A 22,400-nucleotide genomic window follows, 5' to 3' on the forward strand; every position below is an offset into this window, starting at 1 on the left:
GCAAACCCTAAAGCTTGCCTGTTTTGTTTCCCCCAAATAAATTATCTTTTCCAATAAAGATATAACTGCTGCCTATAAACCTGTCTTGATGTCTGTCTCCAGACTATCAATGTTTCTGCACAATATGCATTTTCAATGTGCAGATAAATAAGCATGTGTGTAAGATTAAATGTGCTCATTGTAACCTTACTTTGTTATGCACCACAAGCATCACTTTGTCATGATGGAATAGGAGTGGCAAAATTGAACTGCACTTTGTGTAGATATTGTTCCCTTTTCCTGGGATATTTTTATAGCGGTTGCACTTTCTGGACCACGCCATGTAATGAGAGAATAAGACATCTGTGCACAAATGCTGATCCCTTCCCCTCTCCTTTTTCTTCTCTTTCGGGTAATGTTGTGATGTTAATGCTTTGCGGAATTAATAAGAAAGGCAACTTGCACATGCAGGAGTACCAGAAGGACTTTGATGCCTCTTGGTATCTACCTGCAGCTCCATGGTATAAGACTGCGTGGAAGCAATGTAGACAATGCATCCATGGGAGGAAAAGTATGCTCATAGGGTTTCTTAAAATTTAGATTTCATGAAACTTTCAGAGTGCAAATCCTACAAAATAATAGAAGGGCCTGAGTCATTTAATTCATATAGTTGAGACTGCTCTAGTGAGCCAAGAAGAAAAAAATCAGGGCTAGAGCCAAACTTTTCTCATTTCTCTGAGATATGCTTCATAAATTTCTGTTCTGTGCAGGGAGCTTCATGCCTGATAATCAGAATAAAGAGCTGTGAGGTTCTGTTTAGTCCCTCCTAGGCAGACGAGATGGTATCTCATACACCTCCACAGGGGTGAACCCAATCGTGTGCAGGGTTCGGAGCATCCCTTCCAAGGCCTGACACTGCATCCTCCCAGACCCCTGCCACTTGGGCTTGGGCTGTGCTGAGGGCGGGGTGAGAACCCTTTCTCTACAGGAACATCCGTATAACAAGCAACTTTCCTCTCCGCAATATACTTTATCTTTTTATCTTAGTCTATTTTTGGTGGTTTAGGGAAAGTGTTGTATTTTTAAAAGCATGCTGGAAAATACTGAGCTTGTCTTCCTCTCACGTCAGCTTAACCGTAATGACTGCGTAGATGTTTTTAAGCTAATTCTAACAGTGACTAAGTTGGGGTCATTCTGCTCAAAACATAGCTCTTGACCCTCAGAGAGTGTTAGGTGACCAGAGAGGGTAGGTCAGGCTGCTGGGATGGCAGTGCCGAGCACTGGGCTGTGTGGGCAGCTCTCCTCTCACTCCCGTAAAATGGTTCAGCTCTGAGCCGTGATTGAGCTGCTAAAACACTGCCCCATCGCCTTCCCTCTGCACCTCCTAGCACAAAGGCAATGGGGGGAAGGAGGAAGACAGGTCACGCTGGCCTTTCTCCACCTTAATGGAGGATGGACGCATTTGTAGAGCACCTGCGAAGACTCAGGTCTCATCCTCATGGGGTCCAAGTGCAGCAAGGGCTCAGTGTGATGGTAGGTCAAGAGCATGGCAAACCCCGCCAGCGTTTTGACTGTCCCACGGCACCTGGAAGCCATCCCTCTCTTCTCTTTAAGATTTACTGTCAATACTACTTCCAGCTCTGGTACTATGATACTGTTTTTTAGGAGTCTGCTTTGACAGGCACAATACCATTAGTATGTTTAGTGAGAGGAAAAACACTTGATAAATGTTGCATGCAAATAGCTTTTTGACATTGTAGTATGAATTGAAGTCATCTGACTGCGTAAGAGTAGAGCATTATTTCTGTGAGAGTTTATATTCTCTTCCAGACTTTTTCCACTAATGAGAATGTGCATCCGTGGTGTTACGGGGTTCTATATGAACAGTACATCGTGATGTCCTTGCGTGTTCATATAGAAATGCTGAGGCTGCTAAGTAAATATTCAGTCTTTTGTTGTACACAGTTCAGACTTGTTAAAACAGAGTACAACATCACATTTCCATGTTTAGTGGAGTAAGATGGCGCATTAAGAAGTGTTTGGGGGCTAATAAAACACCGAGGATTAAACCTGGTAAATCAGCTGCGTACAATAAACCTGGAGCTTTCGGGAACCCCAAGCCTGGTTGCTACATCTATGCTGTGACTCCAGCTCGCAAAGCGTGAGGACCAGCTGACCCCACCGCAGAAATGGGAAGGACATAAGGGAAAATCTGGGATCACTGGCTGCCCTTAGGGAGCCCGTGTCACGCAGCCGCGGGGTTGTTCACCCCGGGGAGGGTAGGGCTCCAGTCACACCCGCAGGAGCACTCCCCCCCCTCCTACCACCACTGATTTCAATCTGGTCCAGTGCGTCTGCATCTGGGAAGAGGGATGGGGAGAAGAGGGATTGGGGAGTGGAATGACCAAGGCTAATTTCTTACCTTAATGACAGAAAAATAGTCCTGATAAAATCTTACCTCTTCTAAATCCCTGCAGCGTGCTTACCTTCTTAATGACGACACGGACAAGACAGCCACCTACTGCATTCCCCCCTGCTATCATTTAAATGGAAGAAAAAAATCCCAACTCTAGTATGCTTATTAATGTAATACTTTAAATAGTGGTGCCAATACCTCTCCAAATTTTTTTATTTAAGTCTTGCATCCCAACTCCTTACCTTTGCGTCCTGGTATCTCTACTCCTTACGTGCAGTCTTTGTCTTCTGCTGCTACAGCAATGCACCATTTAATCAACGGTGGAAATCCGCTCGACACTTCTCTCCCAGAACCCCAGCTCTCTTAGAAATTTGTGTAGGTTTCGACACTGACAGTATGACCCCACAATGTTCTAATGTTTAATTCTTTTCCTGAATTATTTCCTTTTGAAATATGCTGCCAGGTCCCTTAAATAACAAGGTTCATGTTGTCAGATGCTGTTCCCGACTAACACGAAGTGCTTCTCCCTGTCCTTAGGCGAGAATGTGGACAGCAAATTGGAGTCCTCAAGACAGCAGATGCCAAAGGACCAGTCAAAAGATTATGAGATAACAGTTCCCTTCCTTTTGAATGGAGAACAGTGGAGACCAGTAAATGGCATTTATTCAAAGGTTAGTCTTCATTTTGCCTATTATTTTATTGTAAGATGTGTAACAATTGGTAGGCTTTAGGGGAAAGTAAACGCACTTTTTTAATCCTATCTGTTATAGGCGTATTTTTTTATAGTTTTGTAGAGAGCCTGCTGTCTAAAATTTCTACCTACCTAATTTATGAAAATGGATAAAGTCTTTGGTTGAAATTAATACTTTTTATTGTAAAGTGACATTCTTATTTCTGCTGGCAGAAATGTAAGCTTAAAGAGAAATAGTTTTTTTAAAGAGGTTAACATACATTGCTTGAGATTCCATCATACAACAGCAAAACGGCCGCGAAACTGAGGGACGGGCAAGTACAACAAACACGTTTGTTTGATTCAATACAGTCTGACAGCAAGAACTTTAAGGAAAGGTGTAAATGATGTTGCTTCGTTGGCTGCAGCCCCAGGCGTTACCCGGAGCCCCTCACGGGAGATGGCCCCAAATGCCGTCCCATCTCCTGCGGAGGGAGTCGGGGCGAATCTCCCTTCACACGCTGCTTTCCCTTTGCCTAACAAGGGGATAATCTGTCACTGGCTCTGACTAAGCAGGGATTGCTTCCCCCTCTTGACAGGCCCTGATAAGCTTGCCTCCTTTTTTTCCCCTCAGACATTGGCTGATAATATGGGTAGGTGTTTTTTCGGAGAAAAGGGCTGTTCTCTGTCTCCTTGGTCTCCTGCTTGAAGTACCAAGACAGGTTGTTGTTGTTTATTATCACCAAAGATGTCATGGGAATCTCTTACCCAACCTTTTTAACTCAGGTCCAGTTTTGTTCCAGCTTACTTTTTATATTGGTCTTTTAATTGTCAGAACGAGAAGAAAAAAGTTGAATTTTTAAATAGTTTAAAAAAAAAAAAAGGAAGAACAAAAAAAAAGAAGAAAAAAAACCAAGCAAAAACCATCACACGCAAACAATGCAAACAGCCCAGACAGCCCATTGCAAACAGCTTGCTTTACTGCATTGGGAAAGTGTTTCATGGAGAAATCCTACTTGTCTCCTGCCACCGTTTGCGGGACACGGTTTGGAATCATGCTGCTGATTGACAGAACTAGGTGTGAAAAGAGATTTCAAAACAAGGGATCTGACTTCCAAAAAATCTTGTCTGCATTGAAATTTTGCTTCCTTTTTCTTTTTCTCTTCCTAAAAGGGAACGAAGGGCCAGTCCTAGTTTTGAATATCTGCAGTGATGAAAGGGATATCATTGTGGGTGTATAATAGCTTATCTTAGAGAGATAACACAGATGGCTGGGTCCTAGATGTATGTGCAACTCTATTTTTAGATCATTTAATTAGAAACAGGCGTTCTCCATATAGAGTTCTTTTAGCTACTCACTGTAGCTTTCTGAAAGAATTACAACAGAGTATCTTTATGTGAGTAATGATAATGTGATTTATATCATTAATTTGTTTCCCAGAATTGCTTTCAGTTTAAGATGAACATTAGAAAAGATTTGTGGTTTGGTAGAAAGATCCACATGCTGTATCAGCAGTTTTTTTCTTTGAATATTTCTTTTCCATGGAAACTGTTATAAATTAAATACACAAAAGTGCAGATCAGGCTGTGGGAAGAACAACAGCATTAAACTGGTAGAGGAGAAGAGTAATGAATAGCTTGTCACATAAATATTGATCAAAAGCACAAAAGTTAAATACTGTTGTATTTGATGGTTAAATAGGACCCATTGTTCTTCAACTCATTTCAAAGTGTTCCTCCGTTTTATTTTAATTTTATATGAAGTAAAAAAAAGTACGAAGTACTGTGTACTCGTAACCAGGGGAATGGTATTGCAATAGAATATAGAGTAAAATAAATAATGTAGTGGTTATAAAAATGCCAAAGTATTAAAGTTATTTGTGTATAGATAATTGCCTCGCAATGATAGTCCCATTCTCCAATCCTTTGATCGTAAATACTCCTGCTTGACAATTAGTCCCTGGGAAACGACGCTAGTCATTTAGTGCAGCGTACTCTTTCTTTCCCATCTTGAAGATAAAACTGTCCTTTTATTTACCCCAGGAGTCACTGCAATATCTGTTGGAATATCTCATTCAGAATCTGTCAGGAATTATTATTAAGCTAATGACTTTCTCGTTGAGGGCCATCTATGCAGTACACTGCGCAGAGCAGGAGCAAAAAAGCTGAAACTAGTCACACTGTCTAATCTCACAGACACACAGACCTGCTCACCAGCAGCAATAAAATTACATTTACTGAGAAGAAATAAATAAAAAAGTTACTTAGCTATAACCTAGTTTTACTTTAATACAGTTAGGGTGTACTCTTTCAAGGACATCTAATGGTTTAGGTACTTCCTAAGAATGACAGTTCAAATTAATGGTAGGAAAAATCCAATTTTAAAATCAGACATGTAATCAAATTATATTTAAAGAATTTGGGTTTCCCTAAGTATAAATGTAGTGTTTTGTTTCTGGAGAGAACCTATCTTTTACTGGGCAGATCGATTTTCTCCCTGCTCACCCCACCCCAAGTTGAGGTTATAAAAGACCGAGACCAGGATCTCATTGTGGTGGTATTATTTCAGCAATGCTATTGCTTCTTTCTTGTTTAAGAAGATGCATATGCTCATGCAAACACTTTATATGGTGAAGCACATTTAAAAAATAAGATATGTATACTTAAGAGAAGTTACTATGGAAATGCATATATGTTTCTGCGACTGTACGATGCTGTTCATCTAGTTAGTGGTTGTTAACATTTCTCCTGGCATCTTTTGTTGAATTCAGAAAATTTAGATCATTTTCAGTTGGAATATTTTAATGCTGCCCAGTTAAATTCTTTTATTCACTGGATATAATACTCTGTTGCTAATCCTGAACACGCTGCTAAAATTAGTGGCTACTATTTTGAGTATCCAGTTGCTGCCAGTCAGGACTGCTGATGAGTAGCTGTATTTGTGGGCGCGTGGCAGCGAAATCAGGACCCCGAAGTGCGGTGCAACGTTGCTCGCTGCTTTCAAACAATAGCTGCCCATATTCCATGCAGATGGGATTTCCGTCTTCGCTGAAATTTTGTGTGCGTTATCAAATGTGTTGATAGGTCATTATACATTATAGCTCCAGTTCTCTTTCCACTTCTTTCTTTTTCATTTGTTCATCACTTTGCATTCTGTGTTGATTTTTTTTCCCAGTGCTTGGTTTAAACCCAAGACGGTTGGGTTCCATTTTTTCTTAAATTTTTCTAAGGTTTGAACAAAATTGTTTCGTTTTTTATATTATTTGAGTGCAGGAAAAAGACTCCTTTCCCCACATGTTTCCAGCTGAATATTTTTCTTCAAACTTGGCTTGAGACTTGCAAATCAAGCCAAGTTTGATGAAAGTTGGGTAAGTGATGTTTTAGTACACAGAACACTTTAGGGAAGATTTTGAGAGGACCATCTGTTTGGCTTCAGCTTTTATCCTCACACCCTGTTAGGGACACATGCTGGTTAATGTGTGCCAGATCCCTGCATCACAGGAGCTGTAGGTCAGGTAATATTGGTTGCGTTAGACCGGAGGCTGAAGCACGTGCCTTCTCTTGGAGAGACAAGCGCTAGGCAGGAAGCGTTTCACGTGGGCATTAAGGGTTTCTTGGCTCAATTTCTATGCTTAAAAGGTCGTAACTGTGGGGAAACACTGCCTGCCGGAGACCATCCAGGACAGACATGAAATAGCTGTAATGCTGGGGGGGATCCCAGTGTGGCATTGCCCTGAGCTGACATTCATTCTCCCAGAGTGAGAGTCAGTAATGAAGTTGGCTTTGTGTGCAGGGTTGAGTCCAGATCTTAAAATGCATTAAGTTTCTGGGAAATTGAAAGCATTTCGTGCATATATGATATGATCGATTATGCGAGTAAACAGAGTCCTCAGGTTGTGGCATCTGTCACTCAGGGGTGGGGTTTTTCTCTAGTCTTGGCTGTGCAGGATCTATCATTGCTGGCACCTGCAAGGGCTCCAATGTAATCATGAGGCTGATCAAGTGCTTTGAAAGATTTAATCCTCTGAGGTTTCTAAAAGCATACAAGCAAGTTAGGTGCAAGTCCCCTTACTGGGTGATGCTTTGCATCTTTTGATGCTTATGCCCATGCTTTTGTAATTCTGATCTCTGTATCCATCTGAGTGCGATATCAAACTGTTCTAGACATAGGTGTACGCTCCAGTCAGGCTACGATTGCCATTCGCAAAGACAAATTTGAATGTAGCTGAACCTGGGCAGGTATTGAAGGACTTGTAGCCAGGCAGCATGGAGCTGAGCATGGTTTCTGAAGAGCCACATGAGAAGCTGGAAAGCCCTGAAATGCTTTAGGTTGCTTTGAGTTTGCAAGTTGCCAGTTCGGGTTGCTTTCAAATGATGCAGAGAATTTGGTTTCTAACATTCAATTTGGGTGATGTATAGAGGACAATGAGCAAATTTTGCTGTGTAACTTCTTAAAAATAATTAACTATGAGAAAGTAGATGTACACAATATACCTGATTAGACCCTTAATCCACTCGAATCACAGTGAGTCTCACCTGACTCTTTTAAAGCACTGCCACTGAGCTCAATGTATACAAAGTATGTTGGAAAAGCAACCTCTCCCCCACCTTGCAGAGAGTTAGACCTCTCGTTCGGTGGCAGATGCCGGACGGCTTTCCACACACCAGGAGATTTGGATCTGTTGCTGTTGGGGTTAGAGACAAGCGAAGGAAAAGAAAGATGCCCGTGGTGGGCAGAGAGGATGGGAAGAACTGCAGAGGGTTCCTTGATGAAGAACAGCTATGACTGCAATACCGATGACTTTTAAATCCAAATAAATCAGAAGTTCGTTTCCCTTTGGGAGAGGGGGGATGGATTCAGGGAACATTAAAACTGCTTCACTAAGTTTAAGCTTTCAGGGCCAGATTCTGAGCTAGTGTGAATCAGTTTCCTTCCTTTGGCTGGGCTGGTATAAATCAGGTTTGCAAATGGAAATCTTAAAAAAGTGTTTTCAAAAAAGGAGAAAAGAAGGATGAGAAGACAGAGTTCCTCTTCTTGTAGCAAACACTTTTTTTCTTGATGTTATGTTATACTTTGAATATAAGCTCTAGCAATGAAATGCAAAGAGAAGGATGAAGGCCAGCTATACGTATATACTTAGACCATATTTCTTCTGGTTTTTAAGTGTACGCTTGTCACAGCTCAAAAGATTCTGCATGTAAAGTGGCAGAAGATTACCATTTTTTACTGCTTAGCATGCATTGCATCTCACTGATCTTGCAAAGAAGTAGCTTTTGCATTTCTGCCTGCCTCATTCGTGGAGTATTGTGTTATGGATTGCGTTCATAAACAAACATCAGAATCTTGATTATCTGGATGTCGTTCTGGACACTGATTACTTGAATCTCAACGTGAAATTCTCCACTATCTGTAAAAGTCTCATGTGCTCTGACAGTTGTTAGTTATCTTTATGGTTCTCCAGATTTATCAAATGTATTGGATATTACACTCATTCTTTTCGCTTTCTTGCATTGTTTTCATGCCTTCACTGTAAGGCCCAAATTCAACCCCTACTGAAATAGGGATTTTTGCCATTGAAACAAAAAATCATTGGAAGGAACAAGAGATAACTTTAGATTTGTTAAAAAGTCACAGGAATAATGCTGGACATTCAAGAACATATTCAAAGGTGCCAAGCAGGGATGAGCCTTACCCGTTTGATCCCATCTTCATACTCTCGCATTACGGCATTTCTCTGGCAAACTGGTGGAACAGGCACAGTCTATCACAGTCCAGCCTATCATCCTGAGCTATGGTGTGCACACCAGCTTCAGTATTATTATGAAATTATCGGTGCACCCATTAGAAAGACCCCAATTTAACAAGATCTCTGTGCCGGTTCGCGTTTCCCCTCTTTGCTGCAGCTCGTGGTATTCTCGTGTGACTAATACAGGGTTTGATGCATGGAATACAACTGAGAGGCCTGCTATGTCAGATAATTAATTTAGTGCTCAGTGTTTTCAAGAGCAAACCCATTCAAGTTTATTTCATAACTGGCATAGCCTTCGTGCAAGTGATAATTGTTTATATTCCCTTCAACAGAGCCTCCTGCTGTTCTTTTTCGTTTGAAATAATTACCAAAGTTTAGACTTCCAGACAATTGTATTAAGAGGAATCATACAGTGCTGCTTAAACAAGTCTTTGAAGACTGAGAGGACAGCTTTCATAGCTCTTTTACATAGTTGTTTTACATATCTTAAGAGAGAGAGAGGCATAAACAGAATTTATAGTCCTCTCCATATTTTTATGACTCATGAGTATTGAATATAAGAGGCAGAGCTGTGCATGCTGCTGAGGCTGTGTCATCAGCTGGGAATGTAGCTTGGCACAGCCAGCCTCAGAGGTGTGAGAAACTGCACTAATCCTCGATAAAATTCTCTGGGAGATCTGCTCCTTGAGCCTTTAATTAGTAACCTGGTAGTCATTAATTTAATAGCCTAGTAAACAATCTGTTATTTCTTCTGCTTTTTATTATACCTATACCCCTGCCTTGTAGGGCCACTGTGAGGACTAATTAGTTCAAATACGCTCTATTATTTAATAGCTCTTCTGCATTTGTTTAATTCAGAAATAGCATAATTTTTGCATGGAAGCTATTGTCATCTCCTCTGGTTCTCGGCTGAGTGTCTGTGACTGCGCTAGCAGGGCTGGGTTGCTTCACTGGGTGAGCAAAATCAGCTTAAAGCCATCCCTCTCACCTTGTCTTATGCAAGAGGGGGTCCTCACGGAGGAGACATGTTTGCTTCTTCTCAGCCAGCCCCGTACCTGTGTGTAACCGATCGATCAATCTGATAATTTCATTTATGGATTTTTTTAGAAACATCGGTAGGTGTATCCTGGTTCTAGGGACTTGCTGGATCATACATAGCAGCTACAGGCTTGAGAAATTCCTGGAGCTGGGACCACCAATAAAATCTTTGTGATGGTGATTGAGTAGGGGAAATTCTTTTCTCTGTCTGCACTGAATCAGTGCCCTAGTTTCAACGAGATATAGTAGTATTCATTTCCTGCCTGAAACGCTTGGGCATACTGGGAAGTGTTAAGCAATTGGGATTCATCCCAGAAAACGGTCCATTTCATTTTTAGCTTAAGTGATACAGTGTGTTAAGTTTGTAAAGTTTTGTGCAATACTTTATGCACAATAGAAATAGCAGATATTATTGAGAGAGATTGCTGCTTCAATAAGCAGACAATGTAGAGTTTTATATTAACCATCCAGCAGACGCTCCCCCTCCCCTTAGCGTCTTGGAGCCCTCAATAGGGTGAAAGTCTCTTTCATGAGCTTGTATCACGCTGAGCTGTTGGGAGGAATTTTGTCATACTTGGCCAGTAAAGATCGCCAGTGATATAATAGTCTTGGGCGAGCTCTGGCTCCCCGTACCACCCGGCCTCCCTTCTGCCAGCAATTGTATATGATGGGACTCTGCAGAAGTGCTTTGTTGCATTTGCTGCCTGTGACCCACCAGCTATGAGGTAGTGTCTCAGATTTGGACTTGAGGAATCCATTACTACGTTCCTCTGTAAGGTGATGGGGCTGAAGCGATGTTCTTTAACATGAGTTTTCAGACCGGTATTTAAAAAAACCCAAACAAACAGGTCATACTTTCCGTAATAAAATGGAAAAAATATTTTGATCGTAATGACACAGTTAACGTTAGCAACCCTTTAACGCGGTATTAAAATCTAAAACTAAGTTCTTGCAATTATGCAGCATTATGCTGGGTTTGTAAAGTGCTTGTACTAAGGCATTTTCATATTGAATTAATTTAGCTTATACTTGGCTATTTCATGTCTCTTGCAACAGATCTTGCGAGCGTAAGGTATGAATTTCAGTGTTGGATTAAAATAATACTTTGCTTTCCAGCTATGAACATGTGATCATTTTTTTACAGGCAAAAGGAGAATCTCCCTTGTTCTTAATTCTTACTGTGATTGCCTTGAGTCAAACTGAACACAACGCAATTCCTACAGCAGGCTCTCTCCCACCATATGCTCTTGGTATACACAGTGTTCAGCTCCTGCAAGGAGTCGTTTGAGGGCTTGCAGGTAACAGCAGAAGATCTTGGGGCCTTTCCAAGGACTAAAGTCCTCTGAGCAGGGGAAGACCGTGGAAGCTAAGAGCTGCTGACATGCTGTGATGAAGACCCTTATCTCAGGAAGCCATAGTAAATTGAATTGTACTCAGTGTATATTTTAGGGATAAAAAGGTAAATTTAGCTGGTCGATCCACTGAGTCCTATTGTTAACAAGCCTGATGCCTTTGTTGTTGAATTATAATTCTATTTCAATTTGGTTTACTCAAGCCCCAGTTGATTTACTTCTTCCACAGGAATATTTCTCATTTCTCAGAATTGTAATGAGAAATCATAGAGGTTATATGCAGTTTAAAGCTTGATAAGAAAAAAATAATTAGGACTGATAATAAGCCTTTTTTAAATGCAGTAGTAATATCTTGACAATAAAAGGATTTCAGTGTTGCTATTTTTCTGGAAATAAAATGACTGCCAAAAAATCTGCCAATTGTTTTTGAAAAGCTTGTGTAGATGAGGTAAAAATGGTCTGTATCATTTTGATATCGTAGCAGGAAGTTTGTGTTCAATTTCTATCATGAGGAAATTGTATGTCCCTTTTGTGCACTGCCTTTCCTCAAGGACACAGTTTTAAAGTATAATTGAGCTTTCGAAGCTTAATTTAACAAAAGGATTGCAATTTACGGCATTGTAGGCACGGTGGAGTGATGAAGCTTAGTGAGACTGGAGACGAAATGCATTTGGTGATAATGTGCGCGATGCATTTCCACTTGCGTGACGCGTGCGCGTGGTGGGGGTGCTGCCAGAGTCTGCAGGCATTTTACTGGACTTGATCTCTCCCCTGTCCTGCAAGGATGTGCTGGTGGTACGTCTGGCCAGCGTAACGACAAATCGGCTAGCGATCCTGGTTGCACTGAAGTATGTGTTTGCTCCCCCTGATACAGCAGTTAGACACACGGTCGCTTTGGCAGGGCCACTGAATCCAAGGAGGGGTCTTGTTGCCTCTGGTTGCTCCTCAGCAAACCAGAATGCGTTAAGCTCCATTTAGATCTCAGCTCTGACTTTGTCATTGCCCTTTCATCCTCTGCCCCAAGTCCCAGGATGCTAATACGTTGTTTCCTCTGAAGTTTGAATCACTCTCAGGAAATGAAGGGCTCTTAGGTCCTGCCCTCATTCCTTTGCCCTTACTGTGTCTCCTGCCTTAGGATTAACTTTATTTTGCTTCTGCTGAATGAACTTGTTCCCCCTTCCTCTTCCGGCCATCTCCCTCCATCAGGAGCTACTGGGCGGTTTCTTGGCAGGGTTCATCTCCTTTTTTGCTCCTTCTCTCTCCGCTGACCGCATCCTTTGAGGAGTGCTTCAGCAGTCCTGCACAAAAATGGTCTTTTTGGGGTGAACCTGCCAAACCCTTCCCAGCCAGCCATCACCGTCTGGAGTGATTTGCCTCCTTCTGGGGTGGCAGCATTTTACGTTGTGTGTTTAAAGTGAAGCCTATAGGTAATTTTAATATTCAGGAGAACTGTATTTGTTACCTGAGGCCACTTAAACGGGCACAGGAGCAAACGTTTTTGGTCGAAGCTGCTGCCTAGCTAGGGGAGGATCAGATCTTCATTGAGATGCCTAATTTTTGCACACTGGTGGATGCTATTTTCCGGCACACTTCATTTGTGTGAGTGTTGGAGATGGCAGGCTTCTTCGGGCAGCAATCTTGGATGAAATCCTACACTGGTGTCTCTCAGCTGACATTATTTACTTTAGTTTCACCCATTCCATCATCTTTCCCTAGATGTTTTCACATTAAGTACATGTTGTACTGAAAAAGAAACGCTGCTGAAGGAGGTCTGCTTCAACTCCTGGCAAGTGCCGATGAGACAAAAGCTCTTAGATGTGTTAATCTAAACAGCCATAGTATCCCTGCCCCAAAAAGGACCGTTTCCTTGGCAGATACTGAATCTGCCTTTTTCAAAGGAGAGGGGAGTTTCTGGAAATGAATCTGTTGCGGGAAAAGCCAGTAAGAGGAACTATGTAATTTTGTCCTCAAAGCAACTTCTCGCATATTGCTGTTTTAACATTGCACGCTCCCGGCTGCCTACGCTGACATGGTCAGGGTGCGTTTTCAGCAGCAGAAGAAAAAGTGGGATCCCTAAATCGAGTATCTCCAACAGAAACTGCCTTTCTCTTGGTTTCAACAGACAGAAACATTGTTTAAAGCAGACTTTTTTTGGCATTTACTGGCATTACTAAGAAAGAGTTGGCAAGGAAAGCTGGCAGAAGGAGATGAGTTGGATAAGCTTTAAAGATTTCTTTTTTCTATAAAATGAATATCCAGAAGCTGTGTAAATGTATTTTTTCAGTCTACAAAGTGTATAGAAAGACAGCATATACACATTTTTGACTGAAATAGCATCTAAGCTGGCTGTGCCCTCCGAATTCTTTTCCCTCAATTAAAAAGGTGGAGAAAAAAAAAGAAAAGACAAAACAAAACAACACCTCAGGAAATCCCTAGAATGTTTATTCGGGAACAGACCAGCCTGTTACAGTCATTAGCTTGCAAAGGTATTTCTGTTATAGTCAGAGGGCAAAGTGAATTTAACCTTTAATTGCCAAGAGATGTCATGTTTGTTAGTGAAGTAGCTTTTGAGATACATTGAGGCATGTAAATTACTGTGAATAAGTGAGTGGCATATGTAAAAAACAAAACCAACCCCCAAAAGTACACCCTGCAGAGACAAATTAAAACCAATTTAAATGCCCATAATTAAACATAAAGTACTATATTTCATACTTTATTGAGTTTCCATTTATTGCTTCAGCATTTCTGCTTGTAAAAGGCTTCAGTTGCAACAAAAAGATATTTCAAAATATTGACCTCCTTTTTTTTGTTGCGAGTTTAGTGCAGAATTGCTTACTGCCATGGTATGTTGATTATAAAGGAGAAAAGGGAATAGGGCTGGACTGGTTTAAACTGAGATCTGTGGGAGCCCTCCAGACCAAAGTGGTTGTTTCCCAGGATCCCCATAGGAGGGAGAGAGGAAAGGAAACCGCTACTCTACGGAGACCAAGCATCAAGAGCCTGGGAACACTGCAAGTCGCAGAGGGCAAATTTAAGATATGGATAGAAACAGTTGGGTTTTTTTTTTTTAAGATGGAAACCAAAACTGTTTGCTTTGTACAGTCAAACATCTCCCCTTTTATGGTCTTGCCCTTTTCCATCTATAAAATGGGAATAAAGCTTAATCCATGGGACATCAATTTGATTTGGTAATGGCCCTTTCAGATTAAAAGTGTTATTTGTGTTCGTACCCTTGCTGTACAACTGTTAGGGAGCAAGGATTTGCTGTTCTGGGGGAAAGAGGGATGTCTTGCATGTGCGGATAAATCACACGTGTTGTCAGAACAAGGGAACAAATATTTTCAGATTTTAGTTCTCAAAGAATTAAAGAGGAGGAGTGTTTGCAATGCTGCGTACAAGGATTTTCACTGTTACAATCTTGGAGGCAATTTAAGAGCAGCTTGTAAGTACTGTGAAGAACATTAATTGAGATTTTTATAGTGTATGATGAGCCATATAAATCAGTCCAAGTTTAGCACGATCACCTTTCTTTGAGGGAGATTAACACTGACGTGAAAACACTTTATTTTAAGGAACATTTTGAGAAATAATATTTTAGTGTATTATGTATTTTTCTTTCATGGGTACATTTTTACTGCTCTCAAATATGCAATTTAATCATCAAGCATCAATTTATTTTTAAAATTGAATTTATTAGCTTTAACACACTTCCATACATCTTTTATTAACTAATTTAAAAAGAAATCTCTATGTGTAGAATTGAAATCAACTCTAATTTCAGCCTTCACAGAATTAGTATTTAGCAATTTCTCCAAATCTGTGTGCTTGAGATGGAAAGAATGACAGCTAGGTTTGAGCCATTTCTTTAAAAGAGATTCCTGAGGCCTCCCCACCACGTTGCTGAATTTCCCAGTAGGTATATCTGTGTCTATCTGGCCTCAAGTTGCAGCGGGGGGGGTTCGATTGGATATTAGGAAAAATGTCTTCACCGGAAGGGTTGTCCAGCATCGGAACAGGCTGCTCAGGGCAGTGGTGGAGTCCCCATCCCTGGAGGTATTTAAAAGCCGTGTAGATGTGGTGCTGAGGGACATGGTGTAGTGGTGGGCTTGGCAGTGTTAGGTTTACAGTTGGACTTGATGATCTTAAAGGTCTTTTCCAACCTAAATGGTTCTATGATTCTATGATTCTATATCGATATAGTGGGTATATCGATATCTATATTGCTATCTATATCTATATCATCTGTGTCTATACATACATACAGATACTCTATTTCCAACCTTGTCTCAGGATTCAGCTCTTAAATCGTGGTTTGAAAATTTTTTGCAACAATACGTGAGGAAAAAATGACTGAATAAGGTTAAAGCAAGATTGTGTGTTGAAATCAAGTCATAAAATCAAGTAGAGAGGGAAGATACATACCATTGAGTGAAACTCCTATCAATGTTTCTGCTTTGCTAGGACACGTTATTAGGAAGGCATTACATTTAGAAGCAGAGAGCTTATCAGCGTGTCCTTGTAACATACTTGCCAATGTCATGAACTTCATATATGTAGATAGAGTTGTTCTAATTTTAGGACTAGGCAGTGAAAAAAAAAAGCATATTGTAAAAGAAATAAAAACAGTATTCAGTCCTTGGAAGTGGGGATATTATCTTTGTCATCATTAAAGAGCTTGAAAATTGCAACAGGATCAGCTGCTACAGACATTTTGGCTGATGATATGAAATAAGTGTCTTGTGGGGCTCCCCCGTTATTGTGTGTTAGAGCTCAACAATATTTCCTATAATTCTAATGATTTTAGGCGGGTAACAAACGGAGATTGAATATTTTGTTTTTGCACAGAAATATCAAAAAATTCTTCACAGCCTTCATTCCTAAAAAAGTTAGACGAAGAGTCCAGTCTCTGCTTGAAGTCTTCAAAGGCAATGTTGGTTTGTTTTTCCAGCAAAATCTTTATCTTTCTCAGTGAAAGGCAAATCAATATATCACTGGTAAAACACAAAGCTGTGTCTCACCAAGGTATATTACTTAAGCTGAATGTGAATTCCTACGTTAGCCATCACAATCAAGCCAAATGATTTGGAAATACTGGGGTATGCTTTGTTTTTTCAGCAGCCACCATGCCATTTTACATTTTTACATTCTATATCTTTATATTATATGAGTATATTTTCTTGTCATAGCAGTGAGAGTTTCAAAAGTTCCTCAAGAGCAATAGTGAAATTACTTTCGTGATCTCTTCTTTTGGTATGCTGGCACCTGACAGTCTACTGTGAGCTAGTGAGAAATTTACTCAGCATAAAATAAAGTCATAGGGCAATTTATTGCTGTCTTTACCTATCCCACAAAATCATTCCTCTGCATCTCTCGGAATGTGCAAATTTGCTTCTTCAACGTTAGGGAGCTGTATCTTGTCTGTTGATGCGATGTCATCATCACAGCCTTGATATATGGAAAGGAAATAACTTGTCCCACGTGTTTAGCCTAAGGTAAAGTTTGTATATGCAAGGTATTCTTATCTGTGAACTTTGATTTGCAAACTAAAATATGATTGAGTTGTTTGGGGGGGGGGGCAATTGATATACCTTCTTTATCAAATGTATCATGAAATTTAGGTTTCTTTAAAAAGAGTCTCTCTATGGAAAAGCAAATAACTGTTGTCTGAGGGAATACTGCAGCATCCCTCAGCTAAGGCAGTTCAGAGTCAGTTGCTCAGGAGTCCCTCAGGGGATGAGTACACACGTAGCATCTTTGCTCTTCCTAATTCTTTGTCTAAGTGTAACCAATTTATTCAGTCTTCAAATGTTATTTTCTTGTGCACCTCGATGAGTCATCCGTCTGAGTTCCTCTCTGAAACTCTTCAGTCTTCTGGTGAGCGAGACCTTTCATTTAAGCTTTGTGATATGGCTCCAAAACGCTCCTTCCTTCATCATCTCGGGAAATCAGCGCAGTAGTGGGAACCCCTGCAGAGCCCTTCTCTATTTATATGTTGATGAGTCTGGATGAAAATTTCCAAAAAGACCATATATACGTTTAAAGCTGCCAGAAGACTCTGGCTTGCTCCTGCGCTTCAAAGTCCCGCTCTAAACATACTGTGTCCGCTGACACTTTGCGATACAACATAGTGGTACCCGTATCTGGCAAACACTTGCTATTTATAGAGACACTGATGAACCTTTCCAGAAGCCTTCCTCTTTCCATTCTGCTAACTTATATGACTCAGGAGTACAAAAAACAGAAGTCTGGTGCAATATGTCATGTTTGAACAGGCAAAGTTTCATACACTCGTGTTGTTGAATTTCATTTGAATATGCAACACGGTGCAGCGTTAAGGCTTTTTTTTTCTTTTTTTTTTAAGGGCTGTAAAGGAGTGGTAATTCAGTAGTTTAGGTGCATGCCTCAATGAAAAGTTGGACTTCTTGCTTTCTGAAAAAAAAAGGAGTGTTGAATGGCTCAAGAGCAACAGTGGGGTGCAAAGCTGTTCATTAAAAATCTAGTGGTTGGAGTACTCATGAGTGTAGGTGGGAGGCTGCGGATCAGACCACGGAGGCATTGCATCTGAGAGGAAACGGCAGCCCTGGAGACTGTACGTGTTTCATACTAGATCCTCATTGAATAATTGCAGGGAAGGAGACCAGCCATTAAAATAAATGAGAGAGAGAGGTCACCTGGGGAGAACACAGGAAGGAGTTCAGGGAGTGGTTGGAGGTCTGAAACCATGGCCCGCGGTGAGGACCAAAGAACTGGGACTGTCAGTCCAGAGAGGAAGAGGCTGGGCAGAGACATGATAAACCTTCCAGGATGTAGGTTTGTCGTGGAATGCAGGAGAGTGAGAAGGAGTAAGTGGTTTCTGTGTCACTGTTAGATATGCTCCCCGTCTAGCAGGGACAAGAAGAATGGCCTTACAAGGCAGCAAGTAAGGGCTCAGTAATGAAGATAATGAGAAAAGGATGTATTTACATGCATATAGTGAGGAAGGGAAGCTTTGAAGTCTCTCAGAGTGCACTTGATTTTCAGAAAAGCCAGAGAAACAGCTGCTAATGAGAGAGGTATAGCTGATCCTGACATGGGGCAGGAACCTCTGAGGTCCCATAAGCCACATTTTCTATGATTTGATGTAAAGTGGAGACCATTCTTTCTCCTTTATAAAAACCTGCTTTGCAAACTTTTGCCACCTCTACATTTCAAAGAATAAGATTTGGATTTTTCTGATTTTTTAAATACCTAAAACTTCATAGGGAACACTTCCATTTCTTGCCTAGGATGAAGACTTTGTTGCCTCATAGCTTTTCTTTCTCTTCTAAGTGTTAGTTTTGCGCAATTTAGAACCAGACTCCAAACATACATAGACAACGAAAACATTAACTATAATCCTGTCTCAGCTGGGTGAGGAGAAAATGCCCTAGCAGAAGTTGAGCCTTTTGTTTGTTCTTTTAAATTTTATTATTAATTCAAGGATGGACACTGAAATCACAGAGGTGGATGAGGATGCCACGGAGGTTGGGATATTTATAACCTGAAGAGCTTTGCTTTAGGGAGGAAGTAGTTACGGCTCTGGTAGGACTTGTTAGATTTTGTGTTGTGCTGCAGAGTTCCCATGTAATGATGGACAAATCATTAAGCTTCTCCGTGCTGTAGTTGCTCACCTGTAAATGGAGATAGTGGCACATCTCTGCCTCTGTCCTGGTTTCAGCTGAGACAGAGTTAATTTTCTTTATAGTGGCTGGTATGGGACTGTGTTTTGGATTTGTGCTGAAGACAGTGTTGATAATACAGAGATGTTTTAGTTGTTGCTGCACTGGTCAAGGACTTTTCAGCTCCCCACGCTCTGCCGGGTGCAGAAGAAGCTGGGAGGGGGCACAGCCAGGACAGTTGATCCAAACTGACCAAAGGGCTATTCCATACCATATGGCGTCATGCTCAGTATATAAAGCTGGGGAAGGAGAAGGAAGGGGGGGGACATTCGGAGTGATGGCGTTTGTCTTCCCAAGTCACCGTTACGCGTGATGGAGCCCTGCTTTCCTGGAGATGGCTGAACCCCTGCCTGCCCATGGGAAGGGGTGAAGGAATTCCTTGCTTTGCTTTGCTTGCGTGCGTGGCTTTTGCTTTCCCTATTAAACTGTCTTTATCTCAACCCTCGAGTTTTCTTACTTTTGCTCTTCCGATTCTCTCCCCCATCCCACCGAGGGGGAGTGAGCGAGCGGCTGCGTGGGGCTCAGTTGCCGGCTGGGGCTAAACCACGACAGCCTCGTAGGTGCTCGGTTGCAGCAGTGATAGAGGCTCTTATGAACATGCAAGATAGCTTTCGAAAACAGTAGTAGACAGCCTGAGGAAATCCTTTCTTTGAGGAATTTTGGAGGTTCAAGAAAGAGATGTATAAGCCAGTCTGTTGGGACAGGTTATGAAACGATACGGTGTCCATGTGAACTGTTGACTGTGTCCTGTAGGAGCACTTTCCTTATCGCCTCTTTCCAAAGTATATGCTATAAAATATTGTAAACAAAACTTGCATGGGGAGGTTAATCTTTTGAAAGCTGGGCGAAGTCTCTTTTGTATATCTTTCTGGATTTTATGGAAAACTTGTTACAGAGAAATAATCAGGCTTCACCAGAGGCCCTTCGCTGGCTTTCTGGGAGTATAATGCCATAAACAATGTTGGGTGGCAGCAGCAGACTCGTGTCTGTGTCATCTGTTACTCTGAGAAGCATCAAAGCTTCAAAAGATTTTCAGGAAGGGGGAAGGGAGAAGAGGATTGAACTGCAGTGCATCATAAATAGCCCAAATCCTGAGATGACAATTTCAACTGTTTACAATAAGCATGAAGTAATTCAAAACACATTCTGAGACATTCGGGTTGTAAAGTCCTGGTAGATCACATGGGCTGTGTTGCAGAGCTGTCTTATTTTTAATTAGCAGTGAACAGAGACATGGTGATGGGTTTGGGGGTTTTATTTTTTTGAAGGATCATCTGAATGAAAACATGTTCACTCCAGAGCTGGTTGTGAGCCTTTTTTTTTTTTTTTTCCCCCTTTCAGTATCTTTTCTGCAGTTTTGTGTCAGTAGCTATGAAGGAAGTAGACGGGATGCAGACCGTGACGTGTTTGGGGCAGATAATGCTGTGGTTGGCCCATTGTTAGAAATTTTCAGGTGTTCAACAGATTTTTTCACTCAGTGCTCCTCAGTAATAGATCTCTTTTGTGGTTACCAGCTCTTCCCAATGCTAAGCTGGAAAATATGATTTTTCTGTTTTCATTTTATCTTTCCTTTTTTTTTTTTTTTTTCTACAAAGGATAGTTGGTTTGTAGTTCTAGGTCTAAAAGGAAGGCTCCTCTGTGTCTAAAAGTGAGAATTTTCCCTCAGAATACAATAAATCTCCAAAGCTGATGGAAATGCAACAGCATATGGCACACAATTCATCTAGTGCAAATACCTGAATACTCTGTGTATCATAGCTCATCCCTGGGGAAACGGTTGTATTTAAATTTCCATTGGGGTTTAATCCTGGGGGGAAAAAAAATCTCTGAAACTGAAATAAGAAACAGAGAATTTGAGACTATCACCAACATTTAAATCAGTGTGTTGCCAGAGCTTTACTGCGTTTGCTCAGGCAAAACCGCATAAAACAGACTTGTCTCAGGCAATCGTCATTATTCTCTTACCTTTGCTAATTCACTGGCTTCTGGTATTGGGGAAGGCAGGCAAAATAGAGCAGGACTCATACGAATAATGGAGCGACAAGAAGAGGGGGAAACATTGTAAATACATGCTTGAATGCTATGTTAACGTAAAGGCAACTGAAAGCTGCCCAGAAAGGCAGATAGACAGTCTTCTTCCGTGATGGGATGCTCTGGTAGCCTGGGTTTTGCACAGGCAGATCTTGGAAAGAGGTCCGGTTACATAAAGAACAATTAAAACAGAGTTTGCAGCATATAACTCCACTTGCTCCTCATCTTTTAGCTGCACGAACAGCTGCTGCTTTCTTCCATAATTTCAAAGCTACCGTCAGGTCTATTTTCCCAGTCCCTGTGGGTATTTGACTCCAGCATCCACTGGCTGAACTGAAAAATATTCTTGCTCGTTCTGTTTCGCTGCATTGGTCCATGAGACTGAGGTTGGGTAATTGAAACGTTTTACGAGCCTTCTGCAGAATTTTCATTTTTCTGTTTTCTAACCCTGTGCAGTCAGTTCAGCGAAGAAACAGGAATATTTTTGTTCATTTACACTGTGTGGTAGAGAAGCTGAAGGTGACAGCAGACTTTTCTTCATACTTTTATCACATGTTTGAGATGTTTCTTTCTTTGTTATCTCAAAATAGTGTGCTATATTGATTTTTGCTTTTTCTCTAAGGGGCTGAAAATTTCAGCACTAACCCTGAAGCCAGCTGAAATAATTGATTATCTGTTTTTACCTCCTCTTCAGTTATTTACCTCATGCCCTTCAATGGAGAAAGGGTGTGCTATTTCTAGATGATTTAGTGTAAAGCAGATCTTTGCTGAGCTTTAATATCAATTTATATAACCTCGATACAGGGGTTATTTTTTAGACCCACAAGTTTATCTAATATGTCACGAGAGAGCTTGTTCTAGAAATATCATTTTATAGCTTATTCTTACTGAACCTATGAGTAATAAGAAATGAAACAGATTTTCTATAAGGTCAGTTAGCAATTGAAAATACTTAAGCAAATTATCTACAGGAGGAATTAGATGCATATTGGCCTTCTATAATCTGGTTAGATGTACTTTTAAATGTATTTAATAATTAATAGATACATGTTGTTTACAGTTTTTTGTGTCTATATTAATGGTAATGGCATTTTCATCTGTGTTTTGTCTTTGCCTTTGTGGCACGAAATATTCTGGTCATTAATACTTTAAATCTCTGGTTATAATTCAGAATAAAACATATGTTTTTGTTCTAGGGAATACTTTCTTAGGTAAGTTTTCTGAGCTTTCCATACTACTTTGTGTCATTTATTTTCTATGAGAATGTAAATGTATAGATGGGGTATCTGTAACTAAAGTCTCTTTCTAATTAAGTAGAAAAATGTGAGATGCTGCCCACAGGTTTGCAATATCATTTGCTTTACTAGGAAATCTTCAGATCCTTCTTTCTCTTAGGGCACATTCCAGGATATAAAAATGATTCATGTGTCTTGGAAGTACAGCTTTGGAAAGTTTGTCAAGTTA

General features: G+C 40.8%; 1 protein-coding gene across 2 annotated transcripts in view; it reads left to right on the forward strand.

The window, feature by feature from the left end:
- Window positions 1–22,400, forward strand: part of ADAM12 (ADAM metallopeptidase domain 12) — a 188,676-nt gene that overhangs the window by 15,384 nt on the left and 150,892 nt on the right. For both annotated transcript variants that reach the window (XM_075504351.1, XM_075504350.1), the window contains exon 2: window positions 2,933–3,066. In XM_075504351.1, coding sequence (XP_075360466.1) covers window positions 2,933–3,066 — 134 coding nt within the window. The remainder of the gene's footprint in view (window positions 1–2,932; window positions 3,067–22,400) is intronic.

The sequence above is a fragment of the Mycteria americana genome, chromosome 6 (assembly GCF_035582795.1).
Source record: "Mycteria americana isolate JAX WOST 10 ecotype Jacksonville Zoo and Gardens chromosome 6, USCA_MyAme_1.0, whole genome shotgun sequence".
In the NCBI taxonomy this organism is placed as follows: domain Eukaryota; kingdom Metazoa; phylum Chordata; class Aves; order Ciconiiformes; family Ciconiidae; genus Mycteria; species Mycteria americana.